General features: G+C 36.8%; 2 protein-coding genes across 3 annotated transcripts; one reads left to right on the top strand and one right to left on the bottom strand.

The window, feature by feature from the left end:
* Positions 1-711: 711 nt before the first annotated feature.
* LOC108199450 (DExH-box ATP-dependent RNA helicase DExH12) lies at positions 712-9,291 on the bottom strand. Of its 2 annotated transcripts, none has more exons than XM_017367267.2 (4): positions 9,109-9,291; positions 5,877-8,939; positions 4,162-4,551; positions 712-4,072 (listed from the first exon to the last, which is right to left on the bottom strand). In XM_017367267.2, the coding sequence occupies exons 2-4, from the start codon at positions 8,835-8,837 to the stop codon at positions 884-886; spliced, it is 6,540 nt and encodes a 2,179-aa protein (XP_017222756.1). In that variant the 5' UTR covers positions 8,838-8,939; positions 9,109-9,291; the 3' UTR covers positions 712-883. The 2 variants fall into 2 exon arrangements, with proteins under 2 accessions (XP_017222756.1, XP_063940364.1); XM_064084294.1 differs by having other exon boundaries at positions 9,142-9,263.
* Positions 9,292-10,673: 1,382 nt separating this feature from the next.
* On the top strand, positions 10,674-16,362 carry LOC108199460 (chlorophyll a-b binding protein 7, chloroplastic). The gene is made up of 6 exons (XM_017367278.2): positions 10,674-10,874; positions 10,955-11,121; positions 12,297-12,443; positions 12,947-13,079; positions 14,644-14,736; positions 15,966-16,362. The coding sequence occupies exons 1-6, from the start codon at positions 10,737-10,739 to the stop codon at positions 16,266-16,268; spliced, it is 981 nt and encodes a 326-aa protein (XP_017222767.1). The 5' UTR covers positions 10,674-10,736; the 3' UTR covers positions 16,269-16,362.
* Positions 16,363-16,687: the final 325 nt, after the last annotated feature.

The raw sequence follows: 16,687 nt of genomic DNA, 5'->3' as shown, positions 1-16,687 counted from the left end.
GTTCTATGGAGTACATAAAAACATTGGAGTATTGGAGTACAAATCATAATTTTTTAGTTTGATCCTATATAATATCTTTGATTATCCAAATTTTGATATAATCTATCATTTATAAGTTGTGTTGCACATAATTGTCAATTAATCATTAATATCTTTCAACTTTAACAAGTATTAAGATTATTGTTCTGCTTATTAGTTATATTGCAGAACATAGAGTCCTATGATTTATAAAAGTAATTATTCTACCATTTGATCACGATGTTTATGTTGCAGAACATAATGTGCAGGTTGTCAAATATTTACAAATATTATTGGACAAAAAAAATTGAAATTTAGATGACTAGATTACATTTTATCAAACTTTGTACTCCAATACTCCGATTTTTTTTGTACTCAATAGAACTTAACTCTAATTTATATATATTATACAAATAAACTACTTTTACTAAGTGTTGATATGTAATTAGCATACTAAGAGGGAATAGAAAATGGAAAGAAATGCACGGAACAGGAGTAGATTATAAGCAAAACTGTATACATGAGCAGTTCCAACTTCCAAGTATGTGACAGAATATGCAAGTGCCTATAGTATGATGTATTTAAGATTGCCACATTAGCATGCAATCGATAAAATAGACTAAAAAGCATATGCAGTCCAATTTCAGGATACTCAATAACTCAGGTTACTCTGCAACACCCATTGGCCATTAGTAACACAAACAAGTGATGCATAGACTGTTTTATTTAGAGAAAGACAGTGATCCAATTAACATAAGCTAGGCACACAGAAGTCTAAGAGCAGCAGAACTACATAAAAAGTGCAACATTATAACAAATGGCATCCTTAATACTCAGAGTAATAAGTATCAGTGGCTAAAACAAATCATTCTCTCATGTTATCCTCTGGATCACCTGCATCCTTTACATCAATGCTGAAAATATACTCCTGGTCACAGCCCATGTAAGAGTCGCACATAAAATAAAGGGTGTAGCTCTTGCTACCTGTTTCTGCGGGAGCAACAAAATCTAGCTTCACCTTTGACTTCCTCTGCAGGGGCACCCTTTTGATGGCAAGCAACTGATTACTTTTTGTATCACCAACCACCAGCCACCATCCTTCCTCCTTGGCTTTGGGATATCTAGGAGCATCAACATGTCCCACTTCAGACCTACCCTCAAGATCCCGTTCTAGAGTTACCTGCAAACTGATCTCTTCCCCAGCCCTGATGTCTTCCTTGTCGAGTATATCATATGTCAAATCAATGTTTGGGAACCGATTGCAAAACTTTGCAATTTCAATTAACTGAGCATCACTCATGTCCAACAGCTTCTGCCTCTGGTCATCGTCCATCTCCACCAAATCAAACACTGTTTCTATGCTTCCTCCAGGATTCTCTTGACATCTTTTAGCCAATTCCTTAGTGAAGTATGGAATCTGTAGTAGCATCGAGTCACGCTCCCACATGCCTTGTGTCACCATCTGACTCACTTCCATGGCAAGAAGAGCCAGGCTAAGCCATCCGTTGCTGGAGATGACGTCAACCATCGCTTGAAGAAGCCTACTGGCAGAAAGAAGAACCTCTTTCTGATCGGCAGCCAAGTTCCCACCAACATGTTGCCTAGAAAAGTGGGCTTGTAGCAAAGCATTTGCCTTTACATGTGGATCTGTGCATTTAGGATTATCAAAGGAGAACCTCTGATGGTTTATCAACCTCCGTATCAGCTCTTCCTCTCCTGGCCTTATCGGAAGTTCTTCATATTCAGAAGCTGATGCCAAAATCTCCAAAAGACCTTTCAACTTTGTTTTAACAGTCAAAGAAGAGCTGAAACGTTCAATTGTCGTGTAACTAATATAATAATATGATGCTATCATCCCAAGATTTAGAGGAGAAAGATACAAATCATCCTCTATAGCAACACACTTGCTTGTTTCCAGATCGCTGAGTGTGTTCTCTACAAGCTCCGAAAGGTGATCAGAGAGATGCCTTTGACTAACACCCTGAAGATTATAGTAGTTTGGATTCTGGGTAAGCCTCCTGTACATGAATGTCCACGTGAGGTAATCCACAGCATCTTGCTTGCTTGTAATGACTTGAACCACCACCTCTGCATTTAGATTATCGTGCAGAAAATGGTGAAGGTGGCTTTCCACCGGGAATGCTTCATACAAAAACTTCTTGTAGTATTCCTTTCGTGGTGCATGGCAGAAAATAACACACTTCCCAGCGTTATCAACAAGAGGACGACTAGCCTGACCCATCATCTGGAGAATATCAGTTACTTGATAGTCACTGTGAGCATTTTCCCTCCCATCATAATACTGAGTTCCCATAATGATTACCAGATGGGCACGCAATGGCACTCCCCAGCACATTGAACTAGTCATTACACAAACTTGGATCCAACCAGTTTCAAATAGGGTTCTTACTATATCTTGATCAGTGGGACTCAATCCCTCATGTAAATATCCCACACCATACTGCAGTGTCTCACGCAACATTGGTTCTTTGATTCTGTCAACAAAAGGCTCAAGTTCTGTTACAGACTGTAATATAAACATGGGGTTTTCTCCACCCTCTATACTAGAGTATGTCATTAAATCCACAGCAGTGAGACGAGCATGCTTCCTCGTAGGAACATACACGATGGCTGGTTTCCCATTTTTAGCATGTTGGACGATTGCTGTATATGTTGGCTTGGTCATTGCTTGCATTCTGGCTTCAAAATTAGCAATGTCGACACCCTGAATGTGTATTTCCAAGGGCACTGGCCTGACACCAGGCGGGAAATTGAAAAGACCATGAGAGGTCGCACCAATCCATTCACCCAGATCCTTGGCATTTGCTAGAGATGTAGATAGAGCAACAATTCTGATCTTATTTTCAACTTGACTTGCTATATATCTCATCCTAGAGACTATCACTTCCAAGATAGGTCCACCTTGACCCCCAATCAAATGAAGTTCGTCAACAACGAAAAGACTGACTTGTTGAATTTGTTTGCGCTGCTTCCAGCGGCGTGATAGAGCATCCCACTTATCAGGGGTGCTGACTATCACCTGACCTTTCTCCAACAGTTTAAGATCCACAGCAGTTTCCCCAGTTAATTCAACCACTCTCATACCAAGACCTTCCCCAAATTTTTTCTTCCAGTCATTATAGCGTTCCTTTGCAAGAGCTTCTACAGGAGCAATGTAGACAGCCCTCATAACATTATCAGGACCTTTTTGATGATTCCTCATGATTGCAAATTCCGCACATATAGTCTTCCCACTCCCAGTTGGTGCAGCAACCAATACATTATCATCTGTGTTGTACAAGACTGTGAACACTTGAGTCTGGACAGGATTAAAGTGCTTAAATTCTTGGTATAGTGATTCATAAGACGGATTCCTCAATGCAGTTACTGGTAATGGCTGCAAATCAAGTAACTCAGTGGGCGGAGGGTATTTCTCTGGTAAAATAAGGTGCCTAAATGAAACAGGCAAGACAGTCTGCGACCCAATCCATTTATCTGACACCACACGGATGAAGTACTGAGGAGGCAATGGTTCATAGATTGGAACGGTAAAACTTAAAGTATGGTCCTCATCAACGTATTGCTTTTTCAACAAGAAATACTCATGATGAAGAATGTGTTCCCCATCATTATCTTCCACAAAAACCCAAAATGGCTCTACATATCCATGGAACTTATCTTCCCACAGGAAGTCGGGGGTGATTGTGAGTTCAACCTTCAATATAGTGCGAGTAATGGGCTGAACATGAGCAGCCAGAACAAGTTTTGGAAACTGATGAATACACCTGTGCAGCATTTTTCCCATATTTCTTTGTCGAATGAGCTCTCCTAGCTCATGTGAGGAGAGATCATAATATCTTTCCCAAGCCAGATCTTTTTTCTCCATTTTCATCAAAATCTCATTTGGAAATCCATGAAATTGACGAAGAGGTGTTTGTACACTCCACATTCTCTTGTTCACTGTTTTGCACAAGTTTAAGGCCTTCTCAGTCAACTGAGCCCATCCACGTTTCAAAACGATCTCAAAAAGAGCTCGCATTAGACGTCCAGCACTCTGCAATATGAAAACAAAAGATTAATTACATCATGACAAAAACTCGTTAGAAAAAGTGCTTAACAAATAGGTTAGTCACAAGGGTAAACCTGAGTGATATAAACCATGTCAGACGTTAAAGATAATCCTTCAAGCTTAAGCTGTGAAATATAAGCTTGCAACAAAACATTAATCTTGGCACTAGGTTCTTCAAGGCTTTCCTTTATGGGAATGGGAACGCGGTCTAAAAGTTTTGCCAACTCCATCTTCTCATCTTGTCTCACAGTTACGTATTTAAATTCTTCACTGAGAGAGAACAACCGACAAAGCTCAATATCTCCCATTGTCGGTTTCAAATGCTCATTGTAGGTAGTGATCGTCCCATGAGTTATGTAATAGTAACTAGCAATGCGGCCCAAGTCAGTGACCTGAAAGTATCCACTTTTCCGGTCATACTTGATCAGATTGTTTTTGTCTAATGTTGTCGCCGCAGTATGAACCTACAAACCATGAAACTTGCATCAGATATTTATACAACAAAGAATATTGCACCTGAAAGATTAGCCTCCATGCATACAACTTAGGATTATAGTATTCTCATTATATTTATACAACAAACAGTATTGACCTGAAACTGAAAGGTTAGCTCCCATGCATATGACTTGATATTATTGTATAACAAGTTATTAACTTCCGTTAGAGATCGAAAACAAATTAACAAGTCAATACACTAAAACAATAAAAATCCAAATATAACTCCAATTTAAGCCGACAAGATAGATTATGCATAGAAAATTAAATGTGTCGATGCATCAGTATAATCAAGATCCCAACACACAAGAGCATGTCCAATAGTTGTGCTAAAATAGATGGAGCTAGTGCTAAAATTTAGCACCATAAAGTGATGATAGCACCACTGGAGCGTTGAAATTTGGTTTTTGTTCTGTAATATATATATATATATATATATATATATATATATATATAAAACAAAAGATAGCACACAATTGAACTTGCCTTAAGGCATGTACGGTTTAAGCCAAAATTTGATTCATTATAAAAAACACACCCACTGCTCGCATTAAATATTCTAACCACCTCAACCAACATAAAGTTGCAGTCACAAGTTCTTCTCCCTGCATTCCAACTCTATGTTGGCTAATCTAGCATATAATGCAAATCCCCTATCTGATGGATGTGATGTCAAAATAATTACCAAACATATATTCAAATCAGGAGGCCCTTTTTAGTCACTCATAAACTTCAATGTATTCAAATCAGGAGGCCCTTTTTAGTCACTCATAAATCCCCTAATAGGTATATGTTTGCCTTTTTCATACTAATTACAATAGATAGTCAAAGCAGGTGGCATATACTTCAATGTATAACTATTAGTTATAGAGCATCCTACCATATGAGAACATAACTGAACACATGTAGTAAGATAAAAGTCAGAGATACACATACATACAAATATATCTATTAGGTGAAGTATAACAATCTGCTAGCAAAAAAGGCCCCTGGCATAAGCTAAATATACACATACATACAAATATATCTATTAGGTGAAGTATAACAATCTGCTAGCAAAAAAGGCCCCTGGCATAAGCTAAATGCAACGTCACTTCGTGAAAATACATTCGCTGCAGAATTTTGTCCCTTAGTTTTAAAAGTGAAGGCCACAAGATCTATCTTATACAAGCACATAGTATCAACTGGCATGGCATGTATTTACGAAACAGTGCATCTATAAGAAAACCAAGAGAATAATTCAAAAAATAAAACAAAGAAGATAAAAGATGGAGCCAAAAGTTGTTATGCTTACCAGATCAGCTCTTCTCTCTTCTAGTAACAAGTCTTTACTCAAAGCATCAGGAGCCAAACCATACAAAGTAGGATTACGTAACATGCGAACATACAGGTATGTATAACTAAGCCAGTTGCAGGCTTCTTTGGCATTCTGCACAGTACCGAGCACAATCTCTGCATTAAGTTGATCAGCCAGTTTGGACACAAACTGGCTCTCAATGGGAAGCTGTTGATTCATTAAAGAAAGATAATACTGCAATTCACTATGTCCAGTTATTATTATTCCCTCTCCATAAGTATCATATTGAGGCCTACCTGCTCGACCAAGCATCTGCATGACATCCAGAGGACTTAGTTCAGTCCATGCTCCTTTTTCAGGATTGTATACCTGGGTTCCTTTAATGATGACAGTATGGGCAGGTAAATTAACACCCCAAGCAAGAGTTGCTGTAGAAACCAGTACTTGTACATGACCATCAGCGAACAGCTCCTCAACAAGCTGCCGGTCACCCCTGTTCATACCTGCATGATGGATAGCAAATCCATATGGAAAAAGATCCTTGAGATCACTGCTCTTAACAAGCTCAGTATGCTCGCGTAGAATTTCACGAGTGGCACTTTCCTCTTTCAAAAATCTGCTAACAGTGTCATTGGTTAGTGCTGAATCTCGTATGGCGCGAGCAGTTTTTGCAGTTTCTTTCCTCGAGTGCACAAAAATGAGGACCTGATGCTTACCAGCTACACCAATTACCTTCTCATAACATACATCATTCATCAACTGAAACCTCTGCAATGGTTTCTTTACTGTGATACCAATATACTGTTGAGCTAAAGGGCAAGGTCGATAACTATTGTCAAAATGAAAGAGACCTCTCTTTAAATCAACTCGAAGGAACAGAGCCACGTCCTCATAATTGGGGAGTGTAGCAGATAACCCAACAAGCCGAATATGCTCTTTTGTTGTCTCAATCTGCCTAACAGTCCTTGCAACTATGCTCTCCAATACAGGTCCTCTGTTGTCATGTAAAAGATGGATCTCATCAATTATTAGAAGTTTCACAAGCTGTGTGTAAGTGCGATCACCTGATTTTCTGGTTACGATATCCCACTTTTCTGGCGTCGTGACAATTATCTGAGTTTCTTCAATTTGCTGGCGAGTCAATGTCTGATCTCCACTCAGCTCCTTCACATTAACATCATACTGCTTCAAACGGTTAGACAGATTCCCAACAACTTCTGCCACCAGTGCTTTCATTGGAGCCACATAAACAATCTTGTAGTTGCTGTGATTGAATGAACCATCTGCATTCCTATTCAATGCAATTTGCTGAAGTATTGTAAGCATTGCAACATTTGTCTTACCAGCTCCTGTAGGAGCACAGAGCAAAAGATTTTCAGCAGAGAACAGAGCTGTGTCATAAACTTTGCTCTGAACCCTATTCAACTGGGACATTCCTTCAAAAGCTGGTCGAGCCCAGTCTGGCATTTCAGATATCTTAATCAGCTTTTCACCCTCAGCAAGCGGTTTTGGTTTCAAAGCTGGTACATGAACCTCTTCATATCCCTTATTGTGGTTCCTATAAGAACCCAGAGGAAGCTCGCACTTTTTATTGGCCATCAGAAGACCACCTTGGTTAAATGCAAGGCTTTCCAGATCAAGTAACTGACGCTGACCGTTCAACCACCCACCATCTGCATCTCTATCTGATATACCCCTTCGACCCCGGTCCACATCACCTCCACTCTCATCCTTCAACCTGCGAGCTTCTTCCCTGATGCTTTTCTCCAAGTTCTTTTGTCTCTCTTTTGCAGTTGCCCTGGTAGCATGCAGCTGCTCCAGAATAGCAGCCAAGTCTGGGCCCAACTGCGTCATTTCCTCTTCAATTTTTTTCCTTTCCTCTTGGTCTTCTGCCCTCGCCAGACGGGTACACCACACTATTTTCATCCGATTCTTCAACAAATACTTGATGAGATTAAACTTATCAAACTGAAGATGCACCAATAACTTGGTTTCAACTTCTCTATCATCACCTTCAGCTAGGATCTTCAATACCTCTTCTGCAAGCTTTTGGCTCTGCTGTGGATCAATCTGCTGCTCATAAGCCTGAGAAATCTTCCTCTGAAGCCAATAAGCATCAATGTCCTGAACATTCAACGTCATTCCCTCATTTGCTTCCATCCCTTCATCATCATCAATCCCACCACCCATCTGCATAGCTCCTGATCCATGCCCATCTGCTAAATCATCCTCATCATCTTCATCATCCTGTACCATATCAAGATCACTCTCTTCCTCCTCCTCTTCATTCTCCTCAAACTCAACCGCTACACCCACATCATCATCAAGAGCATCATCCCCGTCTGCAGCACCACCAGTCCCAGCAGCATCACCACCCCCATCTTGATAATCCGTAATAAGCCTCCCAATTGACACCAGCTGATCAAACATAGCATTCGGTATCTCATTCAACAACTTCTCAATCTCCTTCTTTTTATCCACATTCTTAAACGTGTCATTCTTCAAAACAGCCAAAATCTCATCCGCCGCCCCACTCACAATATTCAAAGGCTGCCCACCTAACTGCTGTTGAATAACACTGAGCATAGCCTCATAAGCCGCCCTAGTCTCCTTTGTTTTTGGCTGATAAACCCCTTCATCCGTCGTCGTCAAAACACTCTCCTCCTGCAGCCTCCTCCTCTTACTCTGCCTAGGCACAGCCTCTGCATCCAACGGCTCCCTCTCTTTCTTCTTCTTAGCTTTCTTCATCTTCTCCTCAAGCTCAGCAGGTTTCCCCCTAAACGCCCGATCCCCAAAGCTCTTAGGATCAATCTTCCCATATAATGACTCAGGTTCCCCAGTAGGCTCATGAGTATCCCTAGGCCTCGAGTCCGTCGTCAACACCAAACTCGAATTAGCCCTATACTCATACTGCTTAAACCGAGCGTGCGCTTCCGCACCACCCCCCAAATTCGCCATACCTCAAAATCACCAAAATAACACCTAATCTCTGTCAGACAATTCCTCAAACACTTAACCCACGAAATCTCCTTGGCTCAAACCCCCGAAAACCCCACAAATCTGTTTAACACATAAACACAATAATCACAATCAGAAACCCCAAAATCGAATCAAAACATAGAATCTAGGGTTTAAACAATATATCAATATATGTGTGCGTGTATGTAAGTATATGTGCACAGAATAATGATATTGTGATATAAAAATATATATCAACCAGTATACTTACGGAAGTTTATGGATGTCAATAAGCCGAAGTGACCGTACCGACTGCTCCGAGATCTGAAAGAGTGAGAATGAGAACCCTAAAACTGAAGCCGCGACATACTAGCCCCTTTTATCTTGTTTTTAAACAGGCGGTTTGATATGCAAATCAATTTTACTTGTACATATATACCCTCTGAATTCTGATGCAGTTGAAAGTTGAAACCGAGCAAGTTTTTATTTACTTTTCTCGCAAGACGCATACGACTTGGTATGTCTATAATATTTTATTAATTTTTAAAATATTATTCATCATATGAAATCATTACAATCCTTACACCAACTTCAAGATTATTAATTGAATAAAATACTTTTTGAAATTAATATTTCTAAATTTATTTTTTAATTTTAAATGATTTATAATAAAACATGTAATCATTCATCACAATATTTAAGATATTTGAGAAGAAAGTCTCGCAACTATTTTATAATTTGTACATTCAATATATATCATAATTCGTTTTATCATTTATACATTCAATATATATTCACTAAAATCACTAACCAAACTGATATTCGATTTGGTTGAAAATTCAAACCGCACGTACCGCACTAACATAAAAATCGCGTAAATCACATCACAAAAATGCGATGCGGTGCGAGCGATACATTCTTTTTCTAAAACTATGAACCAAACTACACATGCGAATTGGTTGAAAATTCAAGCCACAACTATACCGCGTTAGCAGAAAAACCGCGTAAACACCATCACAAAAATATGGTTTGGTGCGGTGCGATTTGTATGCTCAAGACTGAATAGTTTTAATTAATATTAAAAATAATAATTAGAACTTTTTTGATGATAAATTTGTATGATATTTATCATTTTAGAACTATAACAACTACCAAAATAATAAAAAAGAAAGTGCAAATATAATAATAAATGTGAGTACTAAGAGACATGTGATATAATCATTTTGTAAAAATTTGATATAATAATAATGCGAGATCTGTAAAATAATAATTAACTATCATTTGAAAAAATTTAACAAATATTTACAAAATATAAATATAAATATTATAAATGTATTTATAATATAATTTTATTTGACAATTACTAATATATTTATATATGTTATAATATCATGATGTGGTACGATTTGAATCGCACCACATCAGTTTGTGAAAAATTCAAAACGCAATCGCACTGTGAAAATTAAAAATCATTTTTCAAATGTGATTTGGTGTGTTGCGGACAGTTTTCGATCACATTCCCCCGATGTAGCTAGTTTTTCAAGGAGATAAAAATTAAGAGAGGTGTATTAAATTGGGATTTTAAAACATTATTTTTCCATTCATAAAATCTGAGTGTATTCGATTGTGATTTTTTGAAATCCTAAGGTATTCAATTGGGATTTTGTGAGATTCTTTGATGTATTTTAAGTCTTTTGAAATCGTAATAAAATTCATGAGATTTTGAAATTTTGTGTTTAAATCTCATCAAATCTGCTGCATTTTATCAATAATCCACGCAAAATTAAAATCAAACTGCAATCCATTAAAATAACGATCCATTAAAATCGATTGAATGCGCCCCTCAAAATCATGTTCGATAGGTTCGAATGTACTTAGCGACCATAAACTTTGCCACCAATGGCTCTACCACACCAATCCTCTTCTTTTCCCTCACAACTGCTTGCCTCAAATTTCATAGCCACTAAATCCCACAGGATACTTAGAAGTCCTAAATTCACACACCCTTTTGCTCGCACAAAAGCTTCTTGGTCAGAGGTAAGCAGTTGCAATATCATCATTTTTATTTGTATCTCTGTATATATTGTGATGAATAATAGAAAGTGATTTTGTTTAAGCTTGCTGGGGTGTTGTTGTTTTCTGCTATTCCATTCACTGCTGTGAAAGCCATAGCAAACAGCCCACTTGGAGAGACTCTACAGAAGAGACTAGAGGAGAGAAAAAAGATTGAGGTTGTTAATGCTTCTAACTTCAACAAGCTTTCTCAGCAGGCAAGAACTGATAGGTAATGCTCAGACATATATAAAGATATGACTTTTTTTTGTTTGAATGGTAATTTTGTATTCTGGGTGGTTGATTAATGAATATTGTTGGATTACCCATGTTAGTATAGTTCCTCAAGTGCTACTTGGTTCTACAATTTATAAAAAATTGTGGGAGGATGAAGTGGTTGATGGAAATACTCGAGCTGCACAATTTTTTGTACCAAACGTGTGGCAGTACCAGAAGACCTAGATTGTGATTAGATGTCGATGACTTAAACTTAAGTTTTCGATGTACTTTTTAACTAGCACTTGTTATTGGACTTATTGCCAATAATTTTGCCCAAAATGGAGCCAAGACATGAGTCCCTGGCTGCATTAGATGCTTATTTAGCTGGTGAACATTCCACACAAACTTCAGGGTATTGAAGTGGTAGCTTGCATTGATCATAGAAATCCAACCCAGTATAAGTTCCCAAATGGCAACTCCGCGTATAGATTTTTCACTATAGGGACCCTTTATATTGCTGAAATGATTATGATGTTTCATTAGGTCTATCAGCTTTGTAAGACTTATGCCTATGGGTGTCTTAAATGTTATTCTTAGATAATTATCTCTTCGCAAAGTTAATAATGATTTTAGTGCATGGTCAAGTGAGTTCCATAAGTACCTGTTTTGCGTCTTTAATCACTTAATAATGTTGTTGCGCTTTTAACTACCACACTTTTCCTTAACACTAGACTGTAGTTCTGTAAGTTCTTATGCCTGAGTATGCATTTTCTGATCCAGTGCTGCTGACCCTATAATAAATTTTCCTGATTTGTCCATCCCATTTGATGCGACTGCCTTACATTATGATGGTAGTTTAAGGTGTATAAAAGTATTGGTACACTATTAATTTGTGTTTTCTATTTGCAATAAAATTAAATACTTACATGAAAAAATTTTACTTTTAGTATTAGACAGAGGAGTAATAATTTTTATGCATAGTCTTTCCCTCACTTTATTGTAACCCAATACAAAAACTTGGAATGTGGATAACTAGAAAAATGCAAATTTTGAATTACCAATTTGTACGTGATAGAATCACAATGTTTTCATACTTTCTATATGCATCGTAGCAGGGCGAACAAAATGAAGTTTGTGCATATATAAGAACCTTCTTTCTCATTATCTGACATTACTTAATATTTTCAGCTCGTGGTATGGAGAAGAACGCCCTCGATGGCTTGGTCCGATTCCATATGAGTATCCTGTCTATCTTGATGGAGAACTTCCTGGTGATTATGGCTTTGATGTTGCTGGTTTAAGCAAGGACCCAGTGGCTTTGCAAAAGTTCTTCAAGTATGTACTCAACTACTAATATCTTATTCTGGCCATTTGTTTCCATGGGTACACTGTGCTACTATATCAGTAAGTTATAATAGCTTTCACGTAACCTATAACATAAAAAGATTAATAATACTACAGGCTTGGTTATATTATGATAGTATAGTGCCCAACGTATATAATTAAATATACTAGGCAACTGCACTACTGCAGTTGAATTTCATATTCATATCACGGAGCCAAACTTCCAAACAAATAGGTCTAGCACTGCTGTCTCAATTTTTTATGATTATACTAGAAATCTAAACCCACCATCAGCTATGTTTATTAATATTAAGTAGTAGTACTTTCCGTAATAAATGAATGAAGAAATATCTGTAACATTATGTTCTCTATATATGGAAACTAAAATTTTTTCTCTTATTTTGTAGTTCAAGGAAAAGGAAAATGTATCTATATTTCAGATTTGAGGGGGAGTATGACATTTAAGTTCAATGCCTTGATCTTTATGTCTACAGTTTTGAAATATTGCATGCTCGATGGGCTATGCTTGCTGCTCTTGGCGCTTTAATTCCAGAATTACTAGACTTACTTGGAGCCTTTGACTTCATCGAACCTGTCTGGTGGAGGGTAGGCTATTCTAAGCTTCAGGTACTTTTCTTCTTTCTGGTGCGCTCAGGAACCATCTTCTTTCCCCCTCCCCCTTGAGCATGCATGTCTACACCTCTTTGCTTGTTTTAATGCAAATTGTTACACTATGATTTCCCACTATACTTTTACATCTGTGATGCAAAAATTTCCCACTTGGTATTTTTTTTGTCTCATTGACGTATATACGAAATGTGATAGTTTTTACATCTTATTAGACTTTCAAATATATTTAACATTAAATTGTAGTCTAGATAATTTTTTGTTGCATGCACTCTGCAAAATGCACCCCAATGTCTAGATTTTCTGTTGCTTATGATTGTAAAGTTCTAATATATAACAAGAAAAAAAAAAATAAGTATACCCAGACAGATAAGTTAGAAAGACCATGTGGGAACAATAGTCAGAGTAGATGATTGGTTTAATAATTTGCAGAATTTTGTATAAGGCCCACACTACAGTTAGAGGGTATTAAAGTCGTATGCAAGTAAGCTTGAGTAGGATAACCGGGCAGGTGAATGCTTAATAGATACTAGAAACCCGGGCCCCAGTAGTAGTTTACTTCAAACTTCTCTTTAGTACCTATTTCTCTTAAATTTCTGAATTTCTTTCTTATTCTCTGAATGTTCTACAGCTAATGTTCTATTCTTCATCTTAAATTCAACCCAAAAGTTCGAAATTTAACCCAATTTCACAAGATATTCTTGTTCACTTTTATTTTCTGAGCTAATTAAGTTAGGATATAATGGTAAAAATTTTAAGAAAAATTTATGATTTAATATTCATTTTTAGGCTTCTTAATGATGTATTAGACGGGCAGGAGGGGATGGACAGAAATCTAATATGTGTATAAGATTAGGCTTGGTGTTCCCATAAAACACAATTTGTATACCCTTGAATTCTTGCAGGCATACAGAAGTACTCTTACTTTATTTATTTATTTTTTCAAATTTTTCATCAATTATAAATTTAAAAGATCCAGATTTTCAAGTTTGAATTTGTAGTATATTTCAAGGTCTATATGTCACACAAAAACAGAATGCAAATTAAATTTTATATCCTGTTTTCTTACACGTGAGCAAAATTTATTTCCGTTTTTTAAATTTGGTGGTCAAGAACTGTTTAAGAGAATGGTGTGCACAAGACAATCGGGTAGTGTTGAAAACAGTTGGTTTTCTTATAATGCTATGGGGTGGGGTGGGGACGTGGGGTGTTGTATACAAGTTAAAAACCTTTGCCCTTATAACAACATACGAGAAGTCCCAAGGTTCAAACTTCAGGATTTTGAATGCAGGTAATGGCTAGCTCTCCGCTCTTCATAATCTTCCGTCAAAATTACATAGGTCGCTGATCTGACACAAATAATTTCATTAGTACGAGCTGTCACTGAAATGCTGCATATCTTTATATCTTGCTTCATTTTTCATTGTTTCTAGTAATTCTACATGCACAGTGTGATACATGAAGTGTGACAATACAAAATGAAAATATGAAAGATCTGAAGGGAGGACTCGGTAGCATAATTACTGATGCAATTTGTCAATCCATTATTCGAATCGTATTTCAGGGGGAGACATTAGACTACCTCGGCATTCCTGGATTCCACTTAGCTGGTAGTCAAGGCGTCATTGTCATAGCAATCTGCCAAGCCATTCTGATGGTAATGATCTCAAATTTTATACAAGTCTTTTGTAGTGTTTTTAATTTTCCAGATACGATTTTATAATCTTTTGTGGTGTATCATTAATCATCAGCATCCTAAATAAAGATTTGATGCGATGCATTACCTAGATACAAAAATGGTGTGCCTATAACATTTAGAGTATATCTGTAATCATCAATCATTAGCAACCTAAGCAAATGCCGGAATTCATTTATATATATAGGCTTAAGGTAAAGAATTAGTGGATTAGCCCACCCAAGTATCAGTAAACTCTCCTACTAAAAATCATATTCACTTTTCTCTTTCTCTTTCTCTTTCTGCATATGTGATACTTGGTTCACCTGTCAATGCAAAAACATTTTATTTAGGGTGTTAAGGATTGCATATTGATTTCCTAATTTGACATGTTACCTTTAGTTCTTACCAATGCTTTGCAGTTTGCAGACATTTTTATGTGTATTGTGGTTTATTGTCTCATGTCTCCTATAATTTCTTTAAGCACCTGTTATTTTCTTTGCATATTATATCTTTGAGATTTGGAGAAGATAATAAGCATTTTGGAGGTTTTCTGTATGGTGCTATTTGATGTCTTATTTACTGAGGCTATGCCACTCTAATTTTCCCCGAAGAGCACAACAAAGTCATGATAGTCACTTGAGTAATTACACCACAATGATTTGTTGAACAGTGAAAATTATTTCCAGTCTTTTATGTTTAACTGAAGCATGCTAGCACATAAAACAGTCTTTTATGTTTAACTGAAGCATGCTAGCAGCCTAGCACATAAAAAGGTCATACAATGCTTGTGTCCAGAGTCAACTAAATAAAAGCTATATGTAGAGAATATATAGAGTAGAAAAGAATTTATGTTATGCCAATTGACTAGTAAAACATGGAATTGGCCAATTATACCACATTTTCCATCTAAAAAAAAAAAGAGGTAACCATTTTTCGGTGAAATCCTTTTTTTTTTTTTAAAAACCATTTTGGATACCCATTTGGGAGTTGGTTATCACATTTTGTACATGATACCCATCTAGAAATGGAGTATTCCGATTATTTTCGTACCATTTTCTTTGACACCCATTCTTGAGAACAAACGGGATACTCCATTTTCAATTGGGTAAGCAAAGTGGTAAAAAAAGCCATACCACTCAAAAAACGTTTTTTCATTAATCTTCATCAATAAGTTTTATTTGTGACAATCTTTCTATATGTATACATAGGTTGGACCAGAATACGCGAGATACTGTGGGATAGAAGCTCTCGAGCCTTTAGGAATATACTTGCCGGGTGACATCAACTATCCAGGAGGTGCCTTGTTTGATCCATTGGGGCTTTCTAGAGATCCACTGGCATTTGAGGAGCTGAAGGTGAAGGAAATTAAAAATGGGAGATTGGCTATGATTGCATGGCTTGGTTTTTATGCACAAGCTGCTGTTACTGGTAAAGGTCCTATACAAAATCTTGTTGAACACATATCTGATCCTGCCCATAATAATCTCATTTCCAGTCTCTTGTCCAAGTAATTGCTGTTATCTCTGGAGTGTGTTATGTGTATATTAACTATGTGAAGCCCTTCAGACATGCTGTTCATATAAAAGTTCTACTAATTATCTTCTAGTTTCTTTCTTCCCCATTCTGTTTTTTGTTATATACAAGCTACTTGCACATACATTTAGAGTTCCAAATCATGTTATCTATCGTATCTAAACTGAAGTTTTTGCATTCTTCTATTAAAATTTAAACTTGATGATAAAGATTTGCATTCTAATATTATAAAGATTTTTAATATTAGAATTAAAAAAAAAATCAATTGAGCTATTGAACTTTGAAAGTCATTACAGAATGTGCAATATCTTATAGTCAATTTCTTTAGTTTTTTTGAGAGTATTTGTCATTTCTCTAATGACTCTCTAGCCTATTTAATAAAGCATATAGTCCCAAA

The sequence above is a fragment of the Daucus carota genome, chromosome 1 (genome assembly GCF_001625215.2).
Source record: "Daucus carota subsp. sativus chromosome 1, DH1 v3.0, whole genome shotgun sequence".
Taxonomy (NCBI): Eukaryota; Viridiplantae; Streptophyta; class Magnoliopsida; order Apiales; family Apiaceae; genus Daucus; species Daucus carota.
This window is presented reverse-complemented; position numbering and strand designations above follow the sequence as displayed.